The sequence below is a fragment of the Dermacentor variabilis genome, chromosome 4 (assembly GCF_050947875.1).
Source record: "Dermacentor variabilis isolate Ectoservices chromosome 4, ASM5094787v1, whole genome shotgun sequence".
Taxonomy (NCBI): domain Eukaryota; kingdom Metazoa; phylum Arthropoda; class Arachnida; order Ixodida; family Ixodidae; genus Dermacentor; species Dermacentor variabilis.
Window position 1 is genome coordinate 170483874 of NC_134571.1, and position 26863 is coordinate 170510736.

Genomic DNA, 26863 nt, shown 5'->3' on the forward strand with positions numbered 1-26863 from the left:
TAGTGCCGCGTAAGGCTTGCGACGACCACGACACGATGGCGCCAGAGGAGTGGGCCCTCATCTGTTCACCGATGACATGCGGCGTTCGCGTCGCACGATACTATATATGGAAACAACGCGCTGCATGAGCGGAGGCCTGTCTGCGACGGCTGCTGTGAACTGCGCCCACGCGTCACCCACACGCTGCTTGTCGTGATCACCCGGCGAGCGACGCAGTCGCGTGACGCTTCACTCCATTTTCAACGTGCCGCACGAGACAGATTGTCCGCGCCAGCCAATATATCGCAAAATGAAAACGCATATAGAGCTGCTTTTGTATTTCGCATTAAGGATTATAGGTGAAGCAGGGATGAATGTTTTTCTTTGACGTATGCATTACCAAGGGGTCTCGCAAATTACATCTTTTCACTATGGGACCTCTTTCTGTATTTATGTCTTCTTTGAAATGAGTATTTTGAACTTACGAAAATAATAAATAAAACAATACTCGTATTCTCGGTTATCACGCAAAGACGGTGGCACCACGACCGAGTCTCTGCGTCACGTCAGACGTCGCGGTCTCCACGCTGATATGGCTTCTTTATCCGGAAATATCGGCCAAGGTCAATCCTTTATCTTATAATAAGGAGCGATAATTTCTTTGGAAAGAATTCTCTCATTTCAAACGGTACGTACCGATTCCTGTAAGAAGTAAGTATAGTCTCCGCCTCTGCATATCGTAATCCGCTGCGTCATTATTACGTGATTATTGTGCCAATGCCCATTCATCTGAAATGCACATTCTCTGCTCCAACTTTTCAGATTGAGCGAACCGTCGTGGCACCTGCACGTGTGTGCACACTGTGTCTTCTGTGATGATTACCCACCGCAGGAAATCCACAGTGCCCTGTGACGTTCTGCACTACTGGCTACAGAACGAAGCTCCACGCTAGCGCACCCCAGTTAGCCAAGAAGAAAAATAAAACAAACAAACAAAGGGACCGGGCGGAACACGCACGTTCTGCCTGATGCCGAGTTTGTAGATATTCCAGGCGAACATGGAGGCCGCGCTGAGAATGGACGAGTCCGAAGACGACATCACCGCCGCGGAGACGGCGCCCAGCCCCATGGCGGAGACGAAGCCGGGCGTCAGGTACTGCAGGACCAGCGGCAACGTCAGCGACGTCGCCTCGCCCGTCAGTGGAACGGCCTTCGTGTAGCCCGCTTTCGTAAAGTCTGCACGCAAGGGCACAGAAAAGAGTTGGCGGTGCGAATACGCGTAGGTGAAAGCGAGCCATGCATGGGGCAAGAACCGATCAGGAACGGAAAATACCGTTCTCTGCGGCGTATGCATAACGTCTCGAATTCCATCTGAGCATGGCAGGTTCATGTAACGTCGCAAAGGACGAAGTTGAAACGGCCGCCGCGATAACCCCGCACAATGGGGCCTGCTATTTCTCCCACGCGCGGTACGTGCCGTTCGTTGTGATCGTCACGCGTTTCCTGTCACGTCGGGCACTGAGCGGCATATCCTTACAGGCTATGCCCATCGGTTATGAATGCCCTCTCCATGCAAGCTTTCCTTGACAGCTGAAGCGTATTTGATACTGCACCGGGCGGGCTGGTTGATGAGACCCAATTCTGTAGTGCAGTGCACTTGGGGTCTTTTCTGCTCCGTGATTCTGGCAATTACAAGTCGCTGGCACTGCCCGCGCACTCTGCTTTACCCTGCGTAGCATTGCAGCACTCACTGGCTGCCTTGGCGACGGCGCCGATGACGACGGGTGGGATGGCCATGAACAGGCAGCCGAACGCCGCCATGTACGACAGCAGCTCGGCACCCTCGGCCGTGCGGCTAGAGAGAACCCGCTGGAAGTAGACCTGCGCGCGCAGCGCGTTGAGTGTGTTACAGAGCGACAGGTAGTAAGGAGAGAGGCGGCGGGCCGCTTTTAGCAGGGAAACTTGGTTTAGTCGGTGAATTGTCACGTTGCACAAGCAGCGCTAGAGCAGGCGAGGACTTCACTCGACCGTTCCTAATACATGCAGGACATTGCGAGATATAACAGGTTTTCGTACCTGTCCATGTCTTTAGCACAGCTTCTATGTGTCACTGAGTCCCCTTCTATTACCGCAGTATTTTTCGAGCACGCACTGCAAAGATAGGCGACTTTCCCGAACGCTACAGAAAAGCCATTAGCCTCAGGTTCGCAGGTCCATGCACCATTGGAAAACGTGCGGCGAATAGTACACGCAGCAACAATATTTTCCGCTGAATGCGAGAGGGTATTTGTGTTCCTATTGTCGCAGGAGAGTAGTGCACTAGCCTGGAACCGGCGTAAAGGAGGTGGCCACACGAGCGGTGATAAGTCGGTTCGGGACACAGGGTCCACCAACCTGCCAGGGCACGCCGCCCATCATGAGGAGGAGCATGGAGTCCCAGTAGTTGCCGAAGTCCTGCCACTCGACGCTACCCACAAAGTCGTTCCTCGGGTACGAGATCGGGCCCACTGCCTCGTGGAACATGGCGAAGGGCACCGACAGCCACTGAGCGACGAAGGGCAAGGACGCGCCATCAGCCATGTGCCATGTGACCAATATAGAAAAGCACAATTACACTACTGAAGACTGTGGTGCTGAAGTTACATAAACAGGGAAAAAGCGCCTCGGGAAGGCTTGCCAATGTTCCAGTAAGTGGACTTATCTTTGTCAAAGGTGCCTTGTCAGCCCTCCGAGCATGACAAGGCCACCTTCGACTAGTATAGGTCCACCTATCGAAACGTTAACCAGCTCCCTCCTTAAATTTAGGCTTCTGAAGGCACGTTAGTCAGAAAACAATTCCAGAACGCCCTGCCTTAAGGCATGATATAGGACCTCATCTAGGACCTTACGAGGTCCTAGATTATGCAGATGCCTCTTACTGTCGTCACACACAGTATCATTTATGGAGAATGTTTAGCAGGAAAGACAACCAAAGGACAACATACCAGGCCGAAGAAGATGGCAAGGAGCTGGATGACGTCCGTGTAGGCGACCGAGTAGAGGCCGCCCGTGAAAGTGTAGAAAAGGGCAATGCACGCCGACGCGATCACCGACTCTGTGCGCTCAAAGTCCATGATGACCTCTACGGTGGCGCCTACGCAGTGAATAATTGGAATGCGATTCAACCACCCAGTTGGAAGTTCATCAAAGACAATGTCTTCCTGAGCAAGTTTGGGGGTAACAATGGGCACAGTCACTGCGCACGGCGCTTACAGCTTCAGCGCTCAGTTGGGAGAGTAGGAAGTGAGTAGGAGTGCCTAATTTTTTTTACTGTACTTAGTTTTATTCTAGATACCCATGGAAACGCCCCAATTTAGACTACACTACTTTCGGCACTGGCCCGCGTTTTCAGATTACACTGTCTTCGGGATCGGTCAGCGAAAAATGCTAGAAACCCAGAAACCAGACACAGAAAAGTGGGGGTGACTCGCTAAGGAAGGCACTGTCTTCAAAATCATGAACGAGTGTGTCCGAATAAACGACGATCTGTTTTGCTTTGTGTGGAACATGTCGCAATAGTAGGCAGAAGCGCCAATGGCATAAGCGGACGGTAACGACAACCGCCAGGAGAAACGATAGAAACAGATGCCTCGACCTTAAACCGTCACGCCTTTAAGAGGGCTCAATCAAACACATTGTTGGACTAGTTGCGTGTATGTATATATATATATATATATATATATATATATATATATATATATATATATATATATATATATATATATATATATATATATATATATATATATATATATATATATATATGTCATATCATAAGAAGCCAACAAACGCTGAGACCGAGGGCAACCTTACTTGCGCGTAAAGATTTCCCCTATGTTTTCCTCTGTGTCAGTGTTTCTTGGCTTCTGATGATATGACTAATAAAAGTCGGGCCCCTCGGTTAACCCTCTTTTCTTTATTGTCGTTTACATATATATATATACATATATACACACACCAGAATTGCGGCGCAGCAACAGACTAGGGACGACAGAACTTACACGCGCAAGACGCAATATACTTGCAATACATTTATTTCCGAAAGACAAAAAAAAAAAGAATATAAACAATGTGTTTACCTTGGGCGCAGGCTGTGAACCCGCGCTATCAGCGACTCGAACTCTTAAAACGAAGTTGCGACGCAATAACACGCGAGTCGGCAGAGGCATATTTCATCCAAAAAAAAAGGGGGGGGGGGGTGCACATGCATAAGTGAACATTCTATTGTGATCCGCACTAACGAATATATTTTTTTCAGATTTCGCTTTTGGCTATGCTTATGCGCATCTGCTCTATATAGCCTGTTTTCTCCTGGAAATACATTAGTTGAAAGTGTGCGCATGATTCATGTTTCTGTCATGCCTGGTTTTCGCTACGCCACAATTCTGCTAAAAAATTAACGCAGTGCTTGTGTTCCTGCCGGTATACCTGTGAGGAGCACTGTGTTCTGAGTTTTGTCGTCCTCTCAATGTATATATACGGTATACGTTTGTGCGCAATTCGCACAGCATACGCTGGTGTGGGCAGAGTTTTACACGTTACAGAAAAGGTAACTGATCACAAGTGCTTCATTCAAAAATGTAATTGATTACTGTGACCAATTAGTGCCCGACGAAAATAATTACGGAAATAATCAAAATAAATCAATTTTCTTACGTTACGTCCGTTTCAACTTATTATTCGTTGAGAATCAGCTGTGATCATGAATAATCGATCAAATGTGCACGCTGGGTCGGTGCTCTAACGTGCGGACATCTTGAGCGCAAGGCTGTCATTACTCAGCAGGTGGGTCCTCTTTAAAGTGTAGGCGTTTCATGGTTTCATAGTTGCTGGTCTTACAAGGAGACGCCCCCGGTTGGACCAATGAGAAGCTGTACAAATGGTCCGTGGGCGATTTCGTGGCATTAACGTCCCGAGTGGTAGTCGCTATCGAGACATGCCAGCTCCGGTTCGGTTCGGCGGACAACGCCTGGTTGAGCGTTAACACGAGAAAGATGCTGAGCTCCCGGACTTGCCCGTCTTAGCATGCGCAACCGCGAGGCTGCTGCGCGGCACAATCTCCGGCGTTGTGTGCTGCAGTTGCCACCAAATTCAGGTTCCTAAAGCTGCGTCACGTGTTACAGGTTATCTCGTCAGTAAAGTAACTGTTTACATGTAATTGGCCATTGAAAATATTAGCTGAATTACAGTGAGCGTTACCAAGTAAAAAATGCAATTCTTTAATTGCAATATTATCAACAAATGTAACAGATTCCGATTAATTAATTACACATTATTACTTAAGTGCGAGTCTTCTGGTGGCCCACGAGAGGTCTGAGCATCCAGACCCTTATATAGGTGCCGCGTATTGCAAATATGGGGGCAGTGGATTGCACTGCGCTTCAACAGGAAGCGGGGGCTCCTGTTTAAATAAATAGAAAAAGAAATCTGTTTTCTCGACAACCACTGCAATATTTGACGAACAGGTAGGTGTTCATGGAAACCTTTCAAAATTGTAGACATTTCCCTCATAATAACGCGATTCACGAAAAAGCTACGGCGTTGAATGCAATATTCTAGGGGCTGTACAAAGCTCAAAGGACATTAAAACAATAAATCAGTTTAGACGGAAAGAACGTTTTTGAAGACATTGTTGCCGTTAATTTCGAAATAATAGGTTGATTATTACAAGAAAATAATGAAGGTCGAAGTTTTTGAATTTCGGGCCGAATTCCGAAAGTCGGTACGTCACTGTGTCGACACGAAAGTGTTTTTTTCATATTCAGGCCACTTTGGCTCAGCAGAGGTTTCCGAAACTCGCCATGTTCAATCTCTGGCTCCATGAGAACACAATGTAAAATTACCTATGCCCTAGACAAGCTAGAAAACGGTGTCAAAATCCATGATATCACAGTGAACTGTTGCGAGAACTTCAAGGGGGCGTCAGCACCCGTGTTTTGTTATTGCAGTTTTTCTGGCTCACCAAGCGTCTTATCGTGGTACGAGTGGTGATTTTGGCATTGTAGAAGGGTGATTTACTGAAATACAGAAGAAATCATTTTTCTCTTCCGTTTTCCTTTGAAGAACAATTCTCACCAGTTCTGGCCATTATGAGCTGGCAAGAGCGGTGCATACAATGCGCGATTACAATCGTGCCTGCAAAGTATTACACCGCTACGCCTCACGAAAACGGCTGAAATTTCGAACCAAAAGTCGTGCTCGCTTCTCCTCGCGGGTGCCGCGCTCCCAGTCGACGTCATTCGCACAAGTGAACCTACGTAGTTAGCACTGCTGTGACGTCACTCACAGTGACGCGTGAATTTGAGAATTAGTAAATGCAACAGCAAGTATTTATTTGACCTGTTGCTTCAATAGACGATTAAAGTTTAAGCAAATAATAAAACACACGAACCGAATGTCTGCGTGTTTATCTTGTTTTTGTTTTACTTCGTACCTTAGAAAAAGAGATGCACTTCTGTTTCGTCTGCTTGTTGTTCCCACGTCGTGCAGTCGCACGCACAGGGAACGAAAGTATGCCGTTTTCTACATGTGCCAGCGCACGGTCATGCTCTGTGATCCGCGAGCGTCTGCCTCAGTGTTTATGTGGCACTGACTTATGATGCCGTGCCAGCGGTACCATGACGCGGTGTCTCGCGGCAAACATCCGTGAACCGGGCCAGCCTCGCCAAATGTGCACACACTGACGGATCCAATTCACAGCAGCGGCCAGATGACAACGCAGGTGTATCGCGCACAGCTTGGAAGCTCTTGCACGGAGCGGAACGAAACAAGCGCAAACGCAACAGCTCGTGGGCACGGGCGAAGGACTGTAACCGGAAGCCCGCCGCGCAGCAATAACGTCAGAAAGAAAAAGAAGGCGGGGCTCAGTGACGCGTAGCTGACGCGGTCCTCCGTCTACGGTACGGGAGAACGCGGGGAAGGAATTTTGAGTGCGGAGGCTAGACTAGACGGGGCAAGTGGAGAGAGCGTCCATTTTGACAGTGAAGCTCGCCTCCTGAAATCATGGGTTCGCGACACTTCAAATATTTCTATCGCTGCTATTAATGAACGAATTTGAAAAATTATTGCGGTAGAAAGCTCGTTAGAAGGAGCGTAGCAATTTTCAGCGTAGAAACAAAATTTACTATTGGCCATAAAGGGAGTACTGACCCAAAAAGCTTTGTACTCTGCTTTTTTTTCCTTTTTTTATTTATCGTTTCACTCCATAACTGCGGTACGAAGTCCCGATTTCTCGACAGGAGCACAAATGATTAATTACACCCCTTTTTGTACGATCCGTTCCAAACGCGGGTAAAGCGCAGCGTGGGTGCGGACGTGAAAAAGGAGACACATCAGAGGATTTCCTCGGCGGCGATCGCCTTTGCGTGACGTAGGGAAAAACAAGCTAAGGAGCTCAGCAGATTTTGCTCAACCAGCCAATCAGCTCCCACCTGACGGCGACACAGTCGCCGACGAGGTGTTATCGCCGAAAGCGATCATCGCTTCGAAAGCAGAAGTGGCGGGGTGAGGTTCTTGAAGGCCGTACAATGACCGCTTAGCCGAAAGCGGCAAAATTTGGAAACAAAGGTGGGGGGGGGGAGCACTATCTCCCCTCCTGCCTCGTCGATTGCTGAATCGACTCAGCTTTTGGCAGCTTGGCCAAAGTGGCAGTAATATGTGGTGCAACGAGACAAGTTTCGGTGACGTGACAGGTCACCTTTACCCGTCCCAGACCATGCTGCTTTTGGCGTCCGTTTTGAACTCGTTGCAGATAAAGAAACTATTCGTCGCACTCTCAGGGAACTGAGGTTTCCTAGTGCCATCACTGGATCGACGGCTATCCAAAGGAGCAATAAAGGCTCGAAAAACATTTTCAGCCAGCACACCTCCAAAGGGATCCTGAACCAACCCTCGGCCTTGGTGAGAAAACACAGTGCGTGGATAGCATACACTGGTCTAAACATCTCAGCCAAATTCCGCAGTCGTGCGCGGCGCGTGGAGCTCGCAAACGGAGCGCGAAGTCATCTTTCTCTCAAATGTTCTCTTATGAACATAACACATTGAACAAAACATATTGTTGCGCCGGTCCTCTCGTTTGTGTTCTTCTTGAGTCCTGGTCTTCTGCGCATTGACTATACTACTTCAAGCATGAACCAACTTGCCCAAGCAAGTGTTTTACTTATGAACATAAGCGTGCTCCTCATTCTTTTCTCGACGCTTTATTTCGTGATATAGCGCACTCCCATAGGCGACTGCTATTGGCCCATAGCTGACCTAGAGTTTCTCGCTATAACACTAGAGGGAAATCAGGCGCTACCGTCTATGGGAGGTTCCTAAGGGGCGCTGTGCCGTCATGAGAATGATGGTATATGTGTCTGCGAGGCTTGTGTTGGCTGGTGTTGTAAGAGGCTTCGTCTAAAATGTAGATATGGCCACACAAATAGCGCTTTCTTAAAGTAAGATCCTTATAAAATGTTTCCATTCACGCATATTACATCTAGCACTGAAGTTTACTCACCTACAATGTATAACCAAGCGAAGAAAAGCAAGAACAGACGACAAACTGTTCCGAAGCGAGCGCGAATCTTGTCGTCTGTCCTCCAACTTTAGCGGCTCGCGGATACTTTTTACGTTTCATATAGTTATACATGCAATAACAAGTTCTCATAGTTAAACAAAACATGTTTTGTGTAATAATAAGGCTAAAACAGCTTTTTACATTCTGATTTAGTAAAAGATGAATCATTGTAACAGAGGGAACGGTGCTTGCCAGGCGCGTCTTCGAGGTGTCCTGGCTCTCTGAGGACGATGCCAAGCCGAAGTCACAATATACCGGCATTCCCATCCATACCACAGAGCAGCAGCGCCAGATTTTCCGATAGGTAGTATAGTGAAAAACTCTATGGCTGACATCAATCAAGAAGAGTATTTGGATCAACGCACTTCTGCATACTGTTATCGTATATATTTATTGACGCACTTTTATAAGCAGGCTGAAGTAAGTGAAAATCTGTTACTTTCGAATTTCTATAATAATTGCGTACTTCCGGAAGAAGCCGACTACAGTCTGCTCACGATCGGCCGTGGCCGCCCCCATAGGAAATAAAGCTTTGGCCACCCTGCTTATATCGATGTCGTAATCATCGGGTCTCGCTAATTTCGACTATTTTTGAACAACCATCTAGCCTCGAACTACGCGAAACTTAAGGTCAGACCAGAAGCATGCTTGACAGTGCGCGCTCATTCCTTGCTGCGCCTGGTTAGACGCCTTTGCAGACTTTACTGCGTATAGAACTATTGATAGCGCTTCACGATGCGCAAGTTGGATGTGGCAACTATCCATCGGTCAATCCGAACGCCGCTTTCCTTTTCTCTCGCGGCTACCGCGCTGGAAGCCGGACGGTGACGTACTCGTGTCCCTGCGCCTACATGACGTCGCTCGCGGTGACACGTGACTTCGAGAATTATTCAAGGCAACATCTGTTACTTCTGTGATGTGGTGCTTGAATTGACGAACTGAAGTTTAGAGAAGTAATAAAATACGCTAACGGGATGTCTGCCTGTTTTTTTTTGTTTTTTTTATTTCGCACCAAAGCACTACTTCCGCTTCGTCTGCTTGTTCCTACGGTTGTGCAGTCACGTGCGCAGGCACCGAAACTATGCCATTTTCTACCGTGTTCGAGCGCGTGATCAAGCTGTGCGATTCACTTGTTCTGCTTCACTATTCGTGTAGCACTGAATTATACCGCTAGTCATGTGGCCTCGTGCATAGCGCGCAAAATCGTGCGCTGCGCGAAACGAGACAATCAGAACAGCTCACGCGCAACGCCGTCAGCGTTGCGCCGCGAAACAAAAAGAGAAAGTAAGAAAGAAAGAAAGAAAACAAGGCTAGCAGAAAAAAAATCAACCTTCGCTTTCGCCTTCATCCTCTTTAGCGTACGCTAAATTGACTCTTTTTTTCTTTATTCCAGGCCCTAAATCAAGACTTTGCTTCCTAGAGTCATTAGAATTTACCTTTCTTCTATCAAGTGGAACAAATCTCATTCAGATTGGCCCGGGCGTTGTCTCATAAAAGCATTTCTACATATTACATGTATCTGAACAAGTGGCTTCGGAGTCTGCCTCGATCGATCTGAAGTGCTTCGAACGTAGCTTCCGTTTGTTCCGTCCATTCGTTGTTAGTATATTTAGTGAGATTTATACTGTGTTCCAATTATGACCAGCATCGGAGACAGTCTACGTAGGCAGTTAAGGTGACAGCCGAGAAAGCTTTGAGGCCATTTACTCAAACGAGTTTCTAGCCGTCTGGAAGACGCACGGAAGACGCTTCTGCGACGCGACGTTACCTCGCGGCGACAAGAACAAGTTGAGAAAAGCACCCATTATTTCTGTATCTTAAGTATTTGCGCCTGCAAACCAATGAAAAACGCGATGTAGCTTACATTAAAGGGACACTAAAGGTTACTATGAACTCAAGTTAAAGCGATAAAGCAATGCTGTAGAACGTCTAAGGCGTCAATATAATCGCGAACAGAGCTTTAGTAACCGAGAAATTGAGGTAAATGCACGACACGATTTGAGACCTTCCAACGACAATTCGGTAGTAGCCCGATGACGAAGGCGCTCCTCATCATAATTTATGTCACTAGTACTCAACTACTCGTATTAAAAAGATCATTTCATTAGGTTATAAGTCGGGAAAAGATGCTACTTGTCTACTTCTGTTCAATTCCAAGAAAAAATAACATTTTGACGTTACCCTTCAGTAGTCATCATCATCATCATCAGCCTAGTTACGCCCACTGCAGGGCAAAGGCCTCTCCCATACTTCTCCAACTACCCCGGTCATGTACTAATTGTGGCCATGTTGTCCCTGCAAACGTCTTAATGTGATCCGCCCACCTAACTTTCTGCCACCCCCTGCTACGCATCCCTTCCCTTGGAATCCAGTCCGTAACCCTTAGTGACAATCGGTTATCTTCCCTCCTCATTACATGTCCGGCCCATGACCATTTCTCTTTCTTGATTTCAACTAAGATGTCGTTTACCCGCGTTTGTTGCCTCACCCAATCCGCTCTTTTCTTATCCCTTAACGTCACACCCATCATTCTTCTTTCCATAGATCGTTGCGTCGTCCTCAATTTCAGCAGAACCCTTTTTGTAAGCCTCCAGGTTTCTGCCCCATATGTGAGTACTGGTAACACACAGCTGTTATACACTTTCCATTTGAGGGATAGTGGCAACCTGCTGTTCATGATTTGAGAATGCCTGCCAAACGCACCCCAGCCCATTCTTATTCTTCTGGATATTTCAGTCTCATGATCCGGATCCGTGGTCACTACCTGCCCTAAGTAGATGTATTCCCTTACCACTTCCAGTGCTTCGCTACTTATCGTAAACTGCTGTTCTCTTCCGAGACTGTTAAACAATACTTTAGTTTTCTGCAGATTAATTTTCAGACCCACCCTTCTGCTTTGCCTCTCCAGGTCAGTGATCATGCATTGCAATTGGTCACCTGAGTTACTAAGCAAGGCAATATCATCAGTGAATCGCAAGTTGCTAAGGTATTCTCCATCAACTTTTATCCCCAATTCTTCCCACTCCAGGCCTCTGAATACCTCCTGTAAACATGCTGTGAATAGCATTGGAGATATCGTATCTCCCTGTCTGACGCCTTTCTTTATAGGGATTTTGTTGCTTTCTTTGTGGAGGACTACGGTGGCTGTGGAGCCGCTATAGATATCCTCCGGTATCTTTACATATGGCTCATCTACACCCTGATTCCGTAATGCCTCCATGACTGCTGAGGTTTCGACTGAATCAAACGCTTTCTCGTAATCAATGAAAGCTATATATAAGGGTTGGTTATATTCTGCACATTTCTCTATCACTTGATTGATAGTGTGAATATGGTCTATTGTTGAGTAGCCTTTACGGAATCCTGCCTGGTCCTTTGGTTGACAGAAGTCTAAGGTGTTCCTGATTCTATTTGCGATTACCTTAGTAAATACTTTGTAGGCAACGGACAGTAAGCTGATCGGTCTATAATTTTTCAAGTCTTTGGCGTCCCCTTTCTTATGGATTAGGATTATGTTAGCGTTCATCCAAGATTCCGGTACGCTCGAGGTTATGAGGCATTGCGTATACAGGGTGGCCAGTTTCTCTAGAACAATCTGACCACCATCCTTCAACAAATCTGCTGTTACCTGATCATGCCCAGCTGCCTTCCCCCTTTGCATAGCTCCTAAGGCTTTCTTTACTTCTTCTGGCGTTACCTGTGGGATTTCGAATTCCTCTAGGCTATTCTCTCTTCCACTATCGTCGTGGGTGCCACTGGTACTGTATAAATCTCTATAGAACTCCTCAGCCACTTGAACTATCTCATCCATATTAGTAACGATATTGCCGGCTTTGTCTCTTAACGCACACATCTGATTCTTGCCTATTCCTAGGTTCTTCTCCACTGTTTTTAGGCTTCCTCCGTTCCTGAGAGCCTGTTCAATTCTATCCATACTATAGTTCCCGATGTCCGCTGTCTTACGCTTGTTGATTAACTTAGAAAGTTCTGCCAGTTCTATTCTAGCTGTAGGGTTAGAGGCTTTCATACATTGGCGTTTCTTGATCAGATCTTTCGTCTCCTGCGATAGCTTACTGGTTTCCCGTCTAACGGCGTTACCACCGACTTCTATTGCGCACTCCTTAATGATGCCCATGAGATAGTCGTTCATTGCTTCGACACTAAAGTCCCCTTCCTGAGTTAAAGCCGAATACCTGTTCTGTAGCTTGATCCGGAATTCCTCTAGTTTCCCTCTTACCGCTAACTCATTGATTGGCTTCTTGTGTACCAGTTTCTTCCGTTCCCTCCTCAAGTCTAGGCTAATTCGAGTTCTTACCATCCTATGGTCACTGCAGCGTACCTTGCCGAGCACGTCTACATCTTGTATGATGCCAGGGTTGGCGCAGAGTATGAAGTCGATTTCATTTCTAGTCTCACCATTCGGGCTCCTCCACGTCCACTTTCGACTAACCCGCTTGCGGAAAAAGGTGCTCATTATCCGCATATTATTCTCTTCTGCAAACTCTACTAATAATTCTCCTCTGCTATTCCTAGAGCCTATGCCATATTCCCCAACTGACTTGTCTCCAGCCTGCTTCTTGCCTACCCTGGCATTGAAGTCGCCCATCAGTATAGTGTATTTTGTTTTGACTTTACCCATCGCCGATTCCACATCTTCATAAAAGCTTTCGACTTCCTGGTCATCATGACTGCATGTAGGGGCATAGACTTGTACCACCTTCAATTTGTACCTCTTATTAAGTTTCACAACAAGACGTGCCACCCTCTCGTTAATGCTATAGAATTCCTGTATGTTACCAGCTATTTCCTTATTAATCAGGAATCTGACTCCTAGTTCTCGCCTCTCCGCTAAGCCCCGGTAACACAGTACATGCCCGCTTTTTAGCACTGTATATGCTTCTTTTGTCCTCCTAACCTCACTGAGCCCTATTATATCCCATTTACTACCCTCTAATTCCTCCAATAACACTGCTAGACTCGCCTCACTAGATAGCGTTCTAACGTTAAACGTTGCCAGGTTCAGATTCCAATGGCGGCCTGTCCGGAGCCAGGTATTCTTAGCACCCTCTGCAGCGTCACAGATCTGACCGCCGCCATGGCCAGTTGCTTCGCGGCTGCTGGGGACTGAGGGCCGGGGTTTGATTGTTGTATTCATATAGGAGGTTGTGGCCAAGTACTGCACCAGGGTGGCCAATCCTGCTCTGGTGAGAGAGTGCGTTACCGGTTCTGGTCACCGGGATCAGGCCGCACTCCAGGCCTGTTTGTGCAATTTTCTCAACACACGGTTTTTTTTTGTATTTTCCGGTGGAGAATTGCGCGGCACCGGGATTTGAATCACGGTCCTCTTGCACTGGAGACGGATACTCTACCGTCCCCGCAGGAGTTAAATTAAAAATTGAATTATGGGGTTTTCCGTGACAAAACCACTTTCTGATTATGCACGCCGTAGTGGAGGACTCCGAAAATTTCGACCACCTGGGGTTCTTTAACGTGCACCTAATTCTAAGTACAAGGGTGTTTTCGCATTTCGCCCCCATCGAAATGCGGCCGCCGTGGCCGGGGACCGATCCCGCGACCTCGTGCTCAGCAGTCTAACACCATAACCACTGAGCAACCACGGCGGGTCCCGCAGGAGTTGTACGCCTCATTTAACCTACAGTGGTGCCCTATTTGATCAGTCAAAGTGGACCAATCTGAGCTCGGTTATACCGCATGGATGGCACTCGGCTAGAGAACCTGGTATTTATGACCTGCACATGTGTGGCCACACATAATTGAGGATATATAATTTTTTAGGAGGGTTTCCGTACAGTGATAAAATGAAGGAAAATACATTAAATGAAAGAAAAAAAAAGGGGGGGAAAGGAACATAACATGTGATTTGAACTCGCGATCCTTCAATGTTGCCCGGAAAGGTAGCCCAGTCGGTTGGTTCGTCAAGCCAACGGTTACTTTCAAGCGCCATAGCTCCTGCTCCGAGCCTCATACTTATCTGGAAAGGGACTGATGATGTCCAGGTATAATTTCTTGGAAAAATGGCCGCCAGAGGAGCAGCGTGAACTCGAGCGGCTTTAGAGACTAGGAAAACTGCCTTAAAATATTTAGACTTGAGGGGAAGCTTCGTTAACAAACTATAACACGGCAATCAGCACTCGAATACGACGAGAGGAATTATTGAGACGTGGAAAATTCCCTTGAAATAAATCTGGTTTGCGAGACAAATGCTTGTATGTATTGAATCTCTTAATAGATGATGGGGGAAATATGCGCTCACCGAGAGGGCATCGTCAGCACGAGACCACCACCAGGCACCTTACTGAGATGTAGAGAGCTTCGCGGCCGGAACGAAGTCTCCCCTCTCCGCCGGCCAAGAGTGGAAAACGCGCTTTCCGATCGCTCAAGGTTGCGCGGACATTGTATGGCTCTAGCGTCTAGGAAAAAGCTTAAACAGGTGCGAGGGCGGCACGCATAGCGTGGGAAGCTAGCCGCCGGAATAGCTATCTCAAGTACTGCTGCTGGCGAGGGCGAAATACCTTCTTGTAATTATAATAATCCTAATAGGACTTCTTTCAAAGAAAAAAAAAGAAAAAAAAGGAAACGGCTCAGAAGGCTATAGTACGAGAGCTATGACTGATACTTTTCTATATATATGTATTCATCTCATCTATGGGATCGCATGCGCGCTGTTGCTTTGGCTCTGCGTGTAGTAGTTAAGAGAGCCAGGTTAAGGGCGGAGAAGAGGGAAGGAAAGGAAAGTCTCTGAAGCAAACTTGCAGCGCCGTGGTATTAAAGCGCAACCGTGGTAGAGAAACGGAAAGGCGATATAAGCATGCGTGGCCATGATACGCACACGACAAACTGCCTTAAAATATTTAGACTTGAGGGTAGTATGGGTGGTCGAAAGGTTTCGTTTTCGCTCGACTCTGCACGCTCGACTCTGCGCCGCGCGCGCTTTGGAGTTTCAGTTGTTTCGTTATCGCGTCGTGCTGCGCTGGTTCTGCTGGCTCGCGAAACTTGCATTTGGAACAAGAAGCGAGAATGCCACGTCCATGTGATGTCGTGGGATGCGCGAACGGTCCGCGGAACTTGGCCAAGGGCAGTTGCAGCGGCGAATCCAACGTTGCTTATCACTGTGTGCCAGCGAGTGAACCTCTCCGATCGAAGTGGTTAAGTGCCGTACCTCTGCCAATGCGCGTTGGCAAAGAGCCGAAAAATCGCAAAGTGTGCTCGCTGCACTTTCGTCCAGAGGATTACGAGTTCAACGCCGACTTACTGAAGTCGTGTGGAGTGCCTTTCAAAGCAATGCTTTCCCGCAGCGCTGTTCCGTCGGTCTTGCCTGCATTCTCCGAAGCGCAAGAACAACTGCAGGTCGAAGACGGGGCGGTGAGGGCGGCATTTGGTTTTCACAAAGCAAAAGCTACAAATGTGCGAATATGTACAGCCATGACATGCAGTTGCCGTCGTAGCAGTACGCAACGACGCCGGCAGCGCGAGCCCTCCGCAGTAGGTCACGTTCATCATTGCTTAAATCGCTGAAGTCAAACCCAGCATCCCGAGCCAATGTGTCGTCGTCAGAGTCGTCCATTGCAACGAGCGTCAAAGTTGGCGTCATAAAATAAAGAACCAGCTTATCGTCGCGAGCTTTCCCGTCCGATAGCCACCATAGTTCCGTTTTCGCACTGCTGTGGGCTCCGTCTTGGCTCTGTTTCTGGCCGTGCGTTTGCGTTTTGCGCAGAAAAGCCGTAGCGCCGTCTGCGGGCGCCGTTTTGTCACCGACGGAGCTACGTCACTATGAGACCATGACGTCAGCACTCCTCGATAGCAGGGCGGGGGATTTGAACTACGCTAGAAGTACGCGGACGCTTCAGAACGCATTTTCACTTCAAATAAGTCTCTTCTTTGCATGAAACAAGCGTTTCAAGGTTTCCGGGATGGTATTTAAACAGTCCACGTTCACTTAATATTAACGTTTAATGCCCCTTTAAGGGCTTAGGATGTAACGTGCCTACGTTTTTTTGTGCACGGACAACTTTCCTGTCGGCTTTCCAAGCGTCCTGCTCAGCCGCCATATTGTTTCGACAGGAAATTAGCCTGCCTCATTTTTGACTTCGATACTGTTTTCGCGAAGCTGTCTACTTTGACGTCTTCCCGAATAAAACCCCTGCATCTACGCACCACCGCCGCTTTCTTAAGCAGGGACAGCCTTTGTTGTGCGACGCCTTTTCCCCTCACACCAAATCCGGTTCCGGTATTTCTGGTTTCAAAATTTCCGGTTCCGGCGTTCCCGCTTCCTGGAGTTGCGCTGCAGGAATTTCCGCTTTGACTGCTGTTAGCGTTTTGCGCCGCGTTTTCCTCTCACACCAAATCCAGTTCCGGCATTTCCGTTTTTAAAATTTCCGGTTCCGGCGTTTCCGGTTCCTTGAGTTGCGCTGCGGGAATTTTCGCTTTGACTGCTAGTTGACGATGGTGAGATGCCCGCGGGTGCTTAGCAGCGCTGTGGCAATCACCATAAGAAGAATGCAAAGGGGACAAGCTGTTGTATTCCGTTGAAGTAGCAGTTCGCGGTCGCTGTTTTCCAAATGCACGAAAAACGGCAGTGGACTGTTTGCCGTTCTGTCGTCGAACATTACGGTGGCTTCAAGTTTCTAAAGAGCGCTGAAGCGAATTTTACAACGTGTACAATGAAACTGTTGTGTTCGTGGCGAACTCTACACACAATGTGATTTATAATATTCTACTTGAAGAAGGCACTAGGAGCGGCTATTTAACGCTATTTTAGAGAGCAGCGGACTATACGCTCCGACATTTTTTAGGTTCGGGCACTCAACTTTTGGAGCCAAGTGACCGATCAAAGCCTTGTGACATCACTGTCACTGTGTTAGCAAAAATCATGAACTAGAGAAGCAGTTCATCACAACACAACAACTGCCTAACTAATTACAACGCCGCACAGCCACCCACCGCGTAGCAGACGGATGGATGGATGGATGGAAAGTAGGAGTGTCCCCTTTGAAACGGGGCGATGGCAGTTGCCACCATGCTCAGATTTTTATTTTGCCTTTTATTTTTATCTGTGTTGTGTGTTATTGAATTTCTCGATTTTCTTTAAATACGTCTTCCTACCCTTTTAACCTTATGTCACTCTCTGCTTTTGAGCCACCAATCCTCCTATCGCCTTTTGCTAATTTCCACCGCATATTTATTTACATTACTATCATTATCTCTGAACCCCAGGGCCTCAGGAAGGGTGACTCTGGCCGCATCGACATCGGGATTGCTACCATCATATTTTAGTATGAGGTGTTCCATCGTTTCTACATATTTACCACACACAGTACATGTGTCTTCTTCTTCCTTAAATTTCTTTTTATAGCTCCGCGTTCTAAGACATCCTGATCTAGCTTCAAAGAATAGGGCACTGCCTCTTGAGTTATCATAAAACGCTTCCTTCCTGATCTGCTGTTTCCAGTATCGATATAGTTCCACACTATGCTTCTTTTCCATTGAATTTATCCAATTTTTACCTTCCGCATTTTTAACCTGTCGTTTAATGCTCTGTCTTTCTTCGTCCTCGTGTCTGGCATACTTACTGATTAGCTTCCTAGTTCTTTTCCGCCATTGTGAGTCAACGCTCTTTCTGTATAGGTATTTAAACACCTTAGATGCCCACCTGTTATCGTCCAATTTCCACAGACGTTTTTCGTATAGGATTTTACTCTGAGCTTCCCGTGCTTCCAACGATGCCCAGCGCCTATCTCCCTGTACTGCTTCGTTTGTGGTTTTCCCATGGGCACCTAGTGCTAACCTTCCCACAGCTCTCTGATTTACTTCGAGTCTCGACTGAACCTCTGCCCTTAAACACAGGACGGCATTCCCGAAAGTAAGCCACGGCACCATTACTCCGTTCCGAATGCCTCTCAGTACCTCATACCTGTTGTACCCCCACAATGCCTTATGTTTCATTATCCCGGCATCTCTTCGCCCTTTTGGTATGAGAGACTGTTCGTGCTCCTCCGTGTACATCTGCCCTTTGTTTATCCATACCCCGAGATATTTGTATTCGGCCACTCGGGCTATTTCATGGCCTTGTATTGTAAGCTCCTGATCAGTTGTATCGTTGAAAAACATCCCACCGGACTTAGCTGCACAAAAACTGAAACCTAAACTGTCTCCTTCGTCCCCACAGTAATTAACCAGAGTTTGCAAATCTTCCTGGCTATCTGCTAACAGCACAATATCGTCCGCATACATTAAACCCGGTAGTCGTTGCTCAACAACCTTTTCGCCTAATCTGTACGACAGATTATACCCTAGATTGCTTCGTTGTAACCTTCTTTCCATGCTTATCATATAAAGCATGGACAGCAGCGGTGATAGAGGACAACCTTGCCTTAATCCTTTGTGAACCTCGACAGTTGTCGTACTCTTAATTCCTTCCCATGTTATTTCAACATTATTTTCTCGATATAGTTCCTGTAGAAAATCAATTACCTCATTACCGATACCTTCAGCTTTTAATATGTTCCACAGGAGTTCCCTGTTCACATTGTCGTATGCACCACTTATGTCCAGGAAGGCTAAATACAGAGCTCTATTTTCCGCCTTAGCTATTTCTATGCACTGGGTAAGCACGAACAGGCTATCATCTAAGCGCCTACCACTTCAGAACGGCTAGAACGGAACTTTCTACCCATAACTGCACTTTTAATTTCACCGCCTGCATCGCCAGCCTATATATAACTGATGTTATCGTAATTGGTCGGAAGGATTTTATGTTCTTATCACCTTTCCCTTTATAAATCAAATTCATTTTACTCTGTTTCCAGCTGCGCGGAATTTGCTTATTTGTTATGACTGCCTCCAATGCTTTTATCAGCGTTTCCTTGCGAACAGGTTATAAAAGCGCCACCTACGGCCGTCGTTTGGACGAAAGTGGGCGCAAGCTGCTCCCATAGAAACCGGATATCTGTGCAGGTCGCGAGTTCCAGTAGGTCGTGATTGGAATACAGCCTAAATTTCCCATGCCAGTACCAAATATATTTCCCTTACAATGATGGCAAACCGAGCAAGTTGTAACTAGTCTACGCAAGCATCTACAAAGAGCGCCGTGACATCACCGACCGGCGCCATCTTACCGAGGGCGGCGAGGATGGCGGCCGACCAGAACACTTCACCGCAAAGTGCCGGCAGGAAGAGCAAGCAGCCCATGCGGGCGCCGAAGTGCTGCTGGAAAGGGTCCAGCATTGTCTTGTAGCCGGCCTTCCTCATCTTGACCGCGAACAGGTATCCGCCTGCGCAGAGCATAAGGAGCACCTGAAACGTAACGCGCTTCAAGCGACATGTTGGTGCTTGTTCTTGCATATGTGTTTCTCGGGAAAGCTGTCGTGTTCGAATTTTGAACCCTATAATATATGCACCGATTCTGCGCAGTAAGCAAATCGAGGCTCTAGATTTCTTTCGCCGTAACTGATCTTTGAGGCATTAGAATCCATACATTTAATCATATTTACAATGTACTGTGTCACGGTAAATACTCAAGGAAGTGGGGAGCCACCACGTGACCTCCGCCAAGCTTCTTGTTCGAGTGCCACAAAAAGTTCAGGGCCGCGGTGACAGGCCTTTCCCTGCTTCTTTGTATCTCCTTGTTGAAGTCGGTAGTGTTGCATGGAAAAGTATTTGTTATTATTAAAATATGCGACAAGTGCACTTCACATCGTGCGCGTGCGTGTTAAGTGTTTCTTTATGTGTGTATATGCCCTCGTGATTATATTGTGTGCGTCTGCATTTGTACACATGTGATCTTATGTGAATACCTACAGTAGTGAACAAAAATACATTTTGCATTTGATATTTTGCGAACAACGTACTTGTGTCACTATTCATTCGCCAAGCTTCAAACTGACGTGACGATGAGGTCCCCGATTGCGCCCTACTGCAAACCGAACTACCCGATCAGCTTAACTCACCGATGAGCAGGCTGAGTGCGTATCCGAAGGGAGCCTGGCACCAGGCGAGCCCGCTGATGTAGATCACTTCGGCGGTACCATTGATATAACCGCCTCCAACCCAGGTCGCTGAAGAGACGAGAAAGGCTCAACTGTCATAACCCATTGTATGCCAACACTGCAGGTGTAGGATCACATTATACCGCATACCACTTTAGAAGCTTATCACCCCGGCACCTCTTTCTCGCGATACGGAAACACGCCATTGAAATTTCAGTTCCACCCGAAGGGCGATGCATTGACAGCGATGCCAAGGGTTGTGCTTTAACGGCTCGGACACTACGCACCACGTGACGCGGGTGCTACGTGTTAGCAAGACATAGCACGCACGACAACTGCTGCTGGGCAGAATGGAACACCACCCTAACGTTAGCCTGACTTTTACTGTCTGTTCTGCTCGGACCAGTGCATGCACACAGCAGCATGCTCCGCAGGAATGCTGTAGTGCACTTATATAGCTGCGCGTGCAGACAACGTTTATGCTGGCAGTGGAAGGCAAAACGATCTACCCTGGCTTGAACAGCTTGAACCACTTGAGCCGCTTGAACAGAGCATTGATGGTGCGTCCACTTTGTCGTTCTTGCAGCCAAACGCACTCGAGTGCGTTTCGCTGCAAAAATGACAAAGTTGACGCATCATCAATGCTCAGCTCTCGAAACCCCTCTAACACTCTCCCCGCAAGCTTCGAATGAGCCGACCATAGCGGGACAGCAGGTGGTGGCGCGACGGAAGGAATGCGCCTCGAGCGTCCATTTCTATCGCCAGTGAGCCACTTCAGCGGTGAATATAGGTTGCGCCCCGCGGAACGCGAGCCTAAATGAGCAAATCTTGTCGCTTCCCATATATGAACTGTGTGCAACCAAATTAGACTGTCGCACCTGCGGGCGCTGTGGTCATCTAGATTGGCCAGCGCCTGTTCTGAGAAATTGCACTAGCCTATAAGAACCATTTACCTTGTGAATACGCGTCCTGGTAGTAGACAGTGATCACTACGTCTAAGCACAGTAACAATTTATCGGCTCGTTCCATCGAGTAGCATTCGCAGCACCGCCGTATCCGGCAGTGCCAGCCACAGTACAATACTTATCACCACATTCCAATGACAGTCCTTGTTTATAGTATATATGAGTGGTTGAAGAACGGAAGACACTTTAATGGGATTTTGTGGCCAGCTCTGAAAACTAACACGCCAGCTGAGAGCACCAATTAAGGTTACCAGCAAAGCGCCAAGAGAAGGAAAGTCACTGCGCCTTAGCAATTAAGTTAACTATGCATATGCTGTGTCAGGTAAAGCATTTCTAAAAAAATTGCGAAGCAATTGCAGAAGTGCCAAGAGTTGTGGAAGTTATACTAATGCTCCCTGGAATCAGAGTGGCAGGTAAATTGTTCCTCACACTTCTGCCCTTCAGTGCATACATGGAATTCTAACGGGAGTTCATCTGTCACTTCTAATGTAGATTTGACACAATATTTAATGTCACCAGGTTTAATTTCATGGTACCGGGCGCTCTGAAATTGCCCCTGTGAAGAAATGACCTCGCAGCCGTCTCATTGCGATTTGGAACATTATGGTATCGTATGTGTCTTCAAGCATATCAAACAATCGCAATGTCGCTATAGACGACATGGTTCCTTTTACGCGAGGAAGAAAAGGTAAGACGTATGAGCAAAACTACCATCGCTAATCCGAGCACCCAGGCAAGGACTGATTTCTTAACACCGCCGCCAGGTGTGCCATATCTGCTCTTTCGTTCTTAACGTTAGGGGTGCAATATTATAATGGTGCGGAAAGCGGGCCGTTTTAGTCCTGCGATTGGTCAGAATGGGGCTTTTGCTGACCAGACATGCGAGGGCAAGCGAACGGTTCATTCTCCGAACCGTAAGAAGATTGCGCCCCTGGGGTATGTCTCTGCCTAGTGGACACGTCCTTTTTTTTTTGCTGCTGAAGTGCTGATTGGCTGGGGGTGCCTGTCTCCTTCTGACGCATACGAGTGGCATACGAGCCAATCAGAATTTCAGCGCTCGCACAGGTCACATCATCGAAGTTCTAGCACGGTTTCGCTATAGAGAAGCACTTTGTTGGGAAGTTTTTTTAGAAACACACACTTCTTGGCGCCACCTTAAAGTAGTACTTGCCGCGTACCTCCAACAATTATCGTAATTATAGACTTGGGGCTCCTGCGCGTGTGCCGCAGGCGCCAGTAGACGGAGACACTGAAATCGACGCACGATCAAAATTTACTGCCATCTCAGCGGCGCTTACCGGTCATAGTAAAGACGCCGATGAACAGACCGATGTTTCTGCCGGCGAGCATGATGTTGGATTGTTCGCCCATGCTCATTGATAACGTGCTTCGACGCGGCGCATCGTTCTTGCGGCCGGCCCAGATTCCCACCACCAGGATGATGAGGTAGAAGAATACGATGGCCACCAGGCCCGGTATGTTGATCGCCATCTCGCTTCGGTTTCGCGGGGACGGACAGTCGCTCGGGGACAGGTAGGGGCGCCGGCGGAGGAGCGGCTGAGTGCGTGACCTGCGAGCTCGACGGTCAAAAATAATTATGGCGGACGCTGCGCTCTGCTCCTCGCCGTCGTCTTCGTCCTCTAGCGTGCTTTAGCGCGGAGCTCGTGCCTCGTGTGACGCCTTGTTCTCTTTGTCCTTGAGTCAGTTTCAAGCGCAGCGCATTCCCAGGAGCCATGGAAAGCAAAAAATAATTTTCTCGCTAAATTCTTAAAACGCTACGTTGCGGTACCTATTTCTTTTGATATTATGAAACGTTTCCATCAGTGTTTCTTCTTTTTAGACATGAGTAATTATACTTCTAAGCCTGCTCGATTCTTCGTCACTCCCAATACTGAGTGTAAGCATTGTACGAGGCCGAAACGGGAAGTTTTTGCCCTTATTTTTTTAGCCATATTACGATTGTAAATGCGAAGTCAACATATATCCATTCCCAGCGGTGGACCTTTCTTGGGCCGAGCACGCCTTATCTGCCGGTAGTGCCGCGGCACGGCGCTGCTGTCAGTTGTTGAAATGCGGAAATGCGGTTTTGTTTGAAATCAGGGGTACAATCAGGACTCCATGTGAACCAGAGGTCAGTGGGTCGCCTCGCATTGGGCGCTCACGCGAAGACTACAAATGAAGTTGTGCAGGGTGATATGGCCTGGACTACTTTTGAAGTGAGGGAAGCTCGCAGTAAAATTGAGTATGAAGAACGACGGAGGAATATGGAAGACAGTAAATGGGTTCCGAGAGTGTTGAGGTATCTGTACAGGAAAAACATTGATTCACAGTGGAGGAAAAGAACTAGAAAGCTTACCATCAAGTATACGGCCTGTAGGGTGGGCAACACAGCAACAAAGAACGTCAAGCGGAAAGTCAGAGAGGACGAAATAATCTCATGGGTGGCGGCAATGGAAAAGAAACCTGCCTGCCATGAGTAACTACTTCAGAGGAAAAAACAAAATCAGGAAAGAAACAATTTATGATAACTCAAAGGGAAGCTCATTGATTTTTGAACCGAGATCGGGATGCCTTAGAACACGCACCTATAAAGGGACATATAAGAAGGAAGAAGAAGCGTGTGCTTGCTGCAGTAAAGCTAGGGAAACGACGGAGCATGTTTTATTAGAATGTGAAGACGTCTTCCCAGCGGTCGGTTTAGGCACCACTGGCATCCTTGAAGCCCTTGGGTTCAGCAGGAGCAGTGTTAAAGCCAACATGTCCGCAATAGCCATTAGAAAGAGGCGATTGGAGGATTGGCGGAAGTGGGGAAACGACAAAAGACGGAGACGTACAAAAGCACAGTTCACAATAGGGGTCAGAAAATCTGGGCGTGGTGGTTCATAGTTTTTTTTTTCATTGTGTAACCTAGGTAGGACATTAGGGAGTATAATACTGTGGTTGCAGGTAAAATCGGCGATGTGTCTCAAAACGGCAACAACGCGAGAGATGCAACCTGTTGCGAGATATAGACATTTCTGGCCGCGATGTGTTTAAGATTAAGGTTGGACGCTTTTGTATTATGTTGCATTCGAAGGTGCTTTTTCTACATGCCTCCATGCAAAAAAATATTTCTGCATGTCTGCTGCATCATGCTGTTCCTTTGCAACATTTATGAGAAATCGAATGCAATTGTCATCGACAGCTGCACTGAACTGTAAAACAGTTTTGACGTGTAGTTTAAAAAAGAACGCATTTATTTTCCCCTGGAAAGATTTGGCAACCGAGCAGTGCCTGCGTTTCTACTAATCCACACTTCGTTCATTTAACCTGGTAATGACGAGTTCACAAATTGAGCAAATTTGTTTTCTACGTGGCGTCATAATATATTTCAGCTGAAGAAATGTTTCTACCACTGCCAAAACAAAACTTATTTCCGTTATTTTTTCAGAAAGAAAGGAGGTTAAAAGAAACTTTAAAAGAAAAGTTACAAAAAAGGGTGATTAATATTCAGAAAAAGTGATTTCACTTATTGTACAGTCGGGAATTCTCGTTATAACATAAGCCAATTGGTTGAGAGCTTAAAGCCTGAAACTAGCAGCTTTTGATTATAAAAGACGGCTGTTTCTTGTTTTTTTTTAAATAAGGCATATTATATGAATACAATCTCATTCAGAACAACAGCAAGCAAGGTTAACATACCTAAAGAGCCACGTGCGTTAATTGGTGCTGGCTTAGCAATTCTAGGCAAATTCACCGACTCTTTGCTCAATGGAAAAAACTATCGCATAAAAACTGAAACATAGCAAAAAAGAAAACAAGTGCCACTACGAAGGAAAAAACCAGCAAGGTTCTGCATGCATAATCGTGGAGGACGAAACATAAACCCTGAACATGCACGCCTTTAGATATGTGCTCAATGTTTTTTTTATATGTCGGCTGAAAAGCAAAAGATTTACTAAAGGTTTTGTACTTTTCTCACTTTCAATACCTCTGTGTTCGGTCTTCTCAGCCCTTAGTATGAAAAGCCCAGAACTTCAACCTGTTTAGCAAAGAAGGATGTAGCGAAACGGCTATTTAAATTTGTGCTTTCGGTTTCTATACGCTGCCGGTGCGGCCAACGCAAGAAGCCACAGTTTCGCCTGGAAGGCGAAGCATCGATTGCAATAGCAAATTAGTGGACAGCTATACGAAGTAAGGATGGTAGTTTTATCGGTCGTACAAACATGTAAACATATAGGCGCACTAGATAAATTAACAAGCATGTTGTCACGCGCGCATAAGCCAACGTGAACACGTCTCATTCGATGACAGCTGAAACTCGCTGTCAAAACGCTGGAGTGAGGAATCGCGGCAGCAGCCGCGAGCGAATTTACCTTCGTACAGTCGCCCGTATCAACGCGAAGAATGCCGCGAAAACACGGCGCAGCATGGACTCTGACCGCGTCGCAGATGGTTTTTTAGAAAGCCTTTAAAAAAACAGCGCCCGGGGAGGGCGCGCGCGGTAGCCCGGGAAGCCCGGAGGTAGCCCGCGCGGTAGCCCGGACCATGTGCCAGTTACTCTTGTGACTCCACTAAAGCATTCAACTGACAATCAACGTTGCCGTGACGCATGGCACTACTTGTGCCATGCTTGTGCCATGTGCCATAAAAGCGAGCACCAGTTTCTCACATTCTTCTCTCGTGGTTGCTTTAGCATTTTGAGACACCCTGTTGCACTGCATCGCTTTCGGGATAGGCCTTATTAGTAATGAAACAGGTTCTAATGCTTCTTTGCCGTAGTAAGGAAGATTACTCGTGTCATTTGCAACATAATGATGTCGTTGCCGCCTTCTTGCTCCTGTTGTGATGCACAAGGTTGCGTCACACACAAATGCTTGACGCACACACGCGCAGATAATTGTAGGCTGTACAGGGGACGCAGTCGCATGGGGTACGACGTGAAGCATCTTGTGCATGGTGCTTTGGGTGCATCGACACTAGCGTACAACAATGACGTAAGCAAATGCGCAAGTATTACTTATTCATGCATTACAAAGCTTACATGCTTAACTTACAATACAGATAGTTGGGGTCCTATGGTCTAATCTTGCAATCGTGCTCACTCCCTATGCTTAGCGGGCCCGCTATGGTCAAAGGTTGTGGGAGCAAATTGGCATCCATCCGTCTTGCTGTTCCCAGTCTGATCACGTAATTTCTAGATCCTACACGTCGAACGTGGTGACACCATAGCCGAGAAACATTCGCATTTCAGCAGAAAATTGCACACTTGTAAGCCTCATAATTCCTGATGAGAACAGGTTTGAGTTTGATGGACGACATATATATGCTATACTATG

General features: G+C 47.1%; 1 protein-coding gene across 1 annotated transcript in view; it reads right to left on the reverse strand.

Annotated features, from left to right (window-relative positions):
* The window catches only part of LOC142579941 (high-affinity choline transporter 1-like), a 39250-nt gene extending 15682 nt beyond the window's left edge, over positions 1–23568 (reverse strand). The window contains exons 1-7 of the mRNA XM_075690621.1: positions 22844–23568; positions 20542–20649; positions 19711–19866; positions 2964–3112; positions 2374–2523; positions 1731–1860; positions 998–1215 (exon numbers count right to left, since the gene is read on the reverse strand). Of these exons, the coding sequence (XP_075546736.1) occupies positions 998–1215; positions 1731–1860; positions 2374–2523; positions 2964–3112; positions 19711–19866; positions 20542–20649; positions 22844–23036 (1104 nt within the window). The 5' untranslated portion in view covers positions 23037–23568. The remainder of the gene's footprint in view (positions 1–997; positions 1216–1730; positions 1861–2373; positions 2524–2963; positions 3113–19710; positions 19867–20541; positions 20650–22843) is intronic.
* Between the last annotated feature and the right edge of the window lie 3295 nt (positions 23569–26863).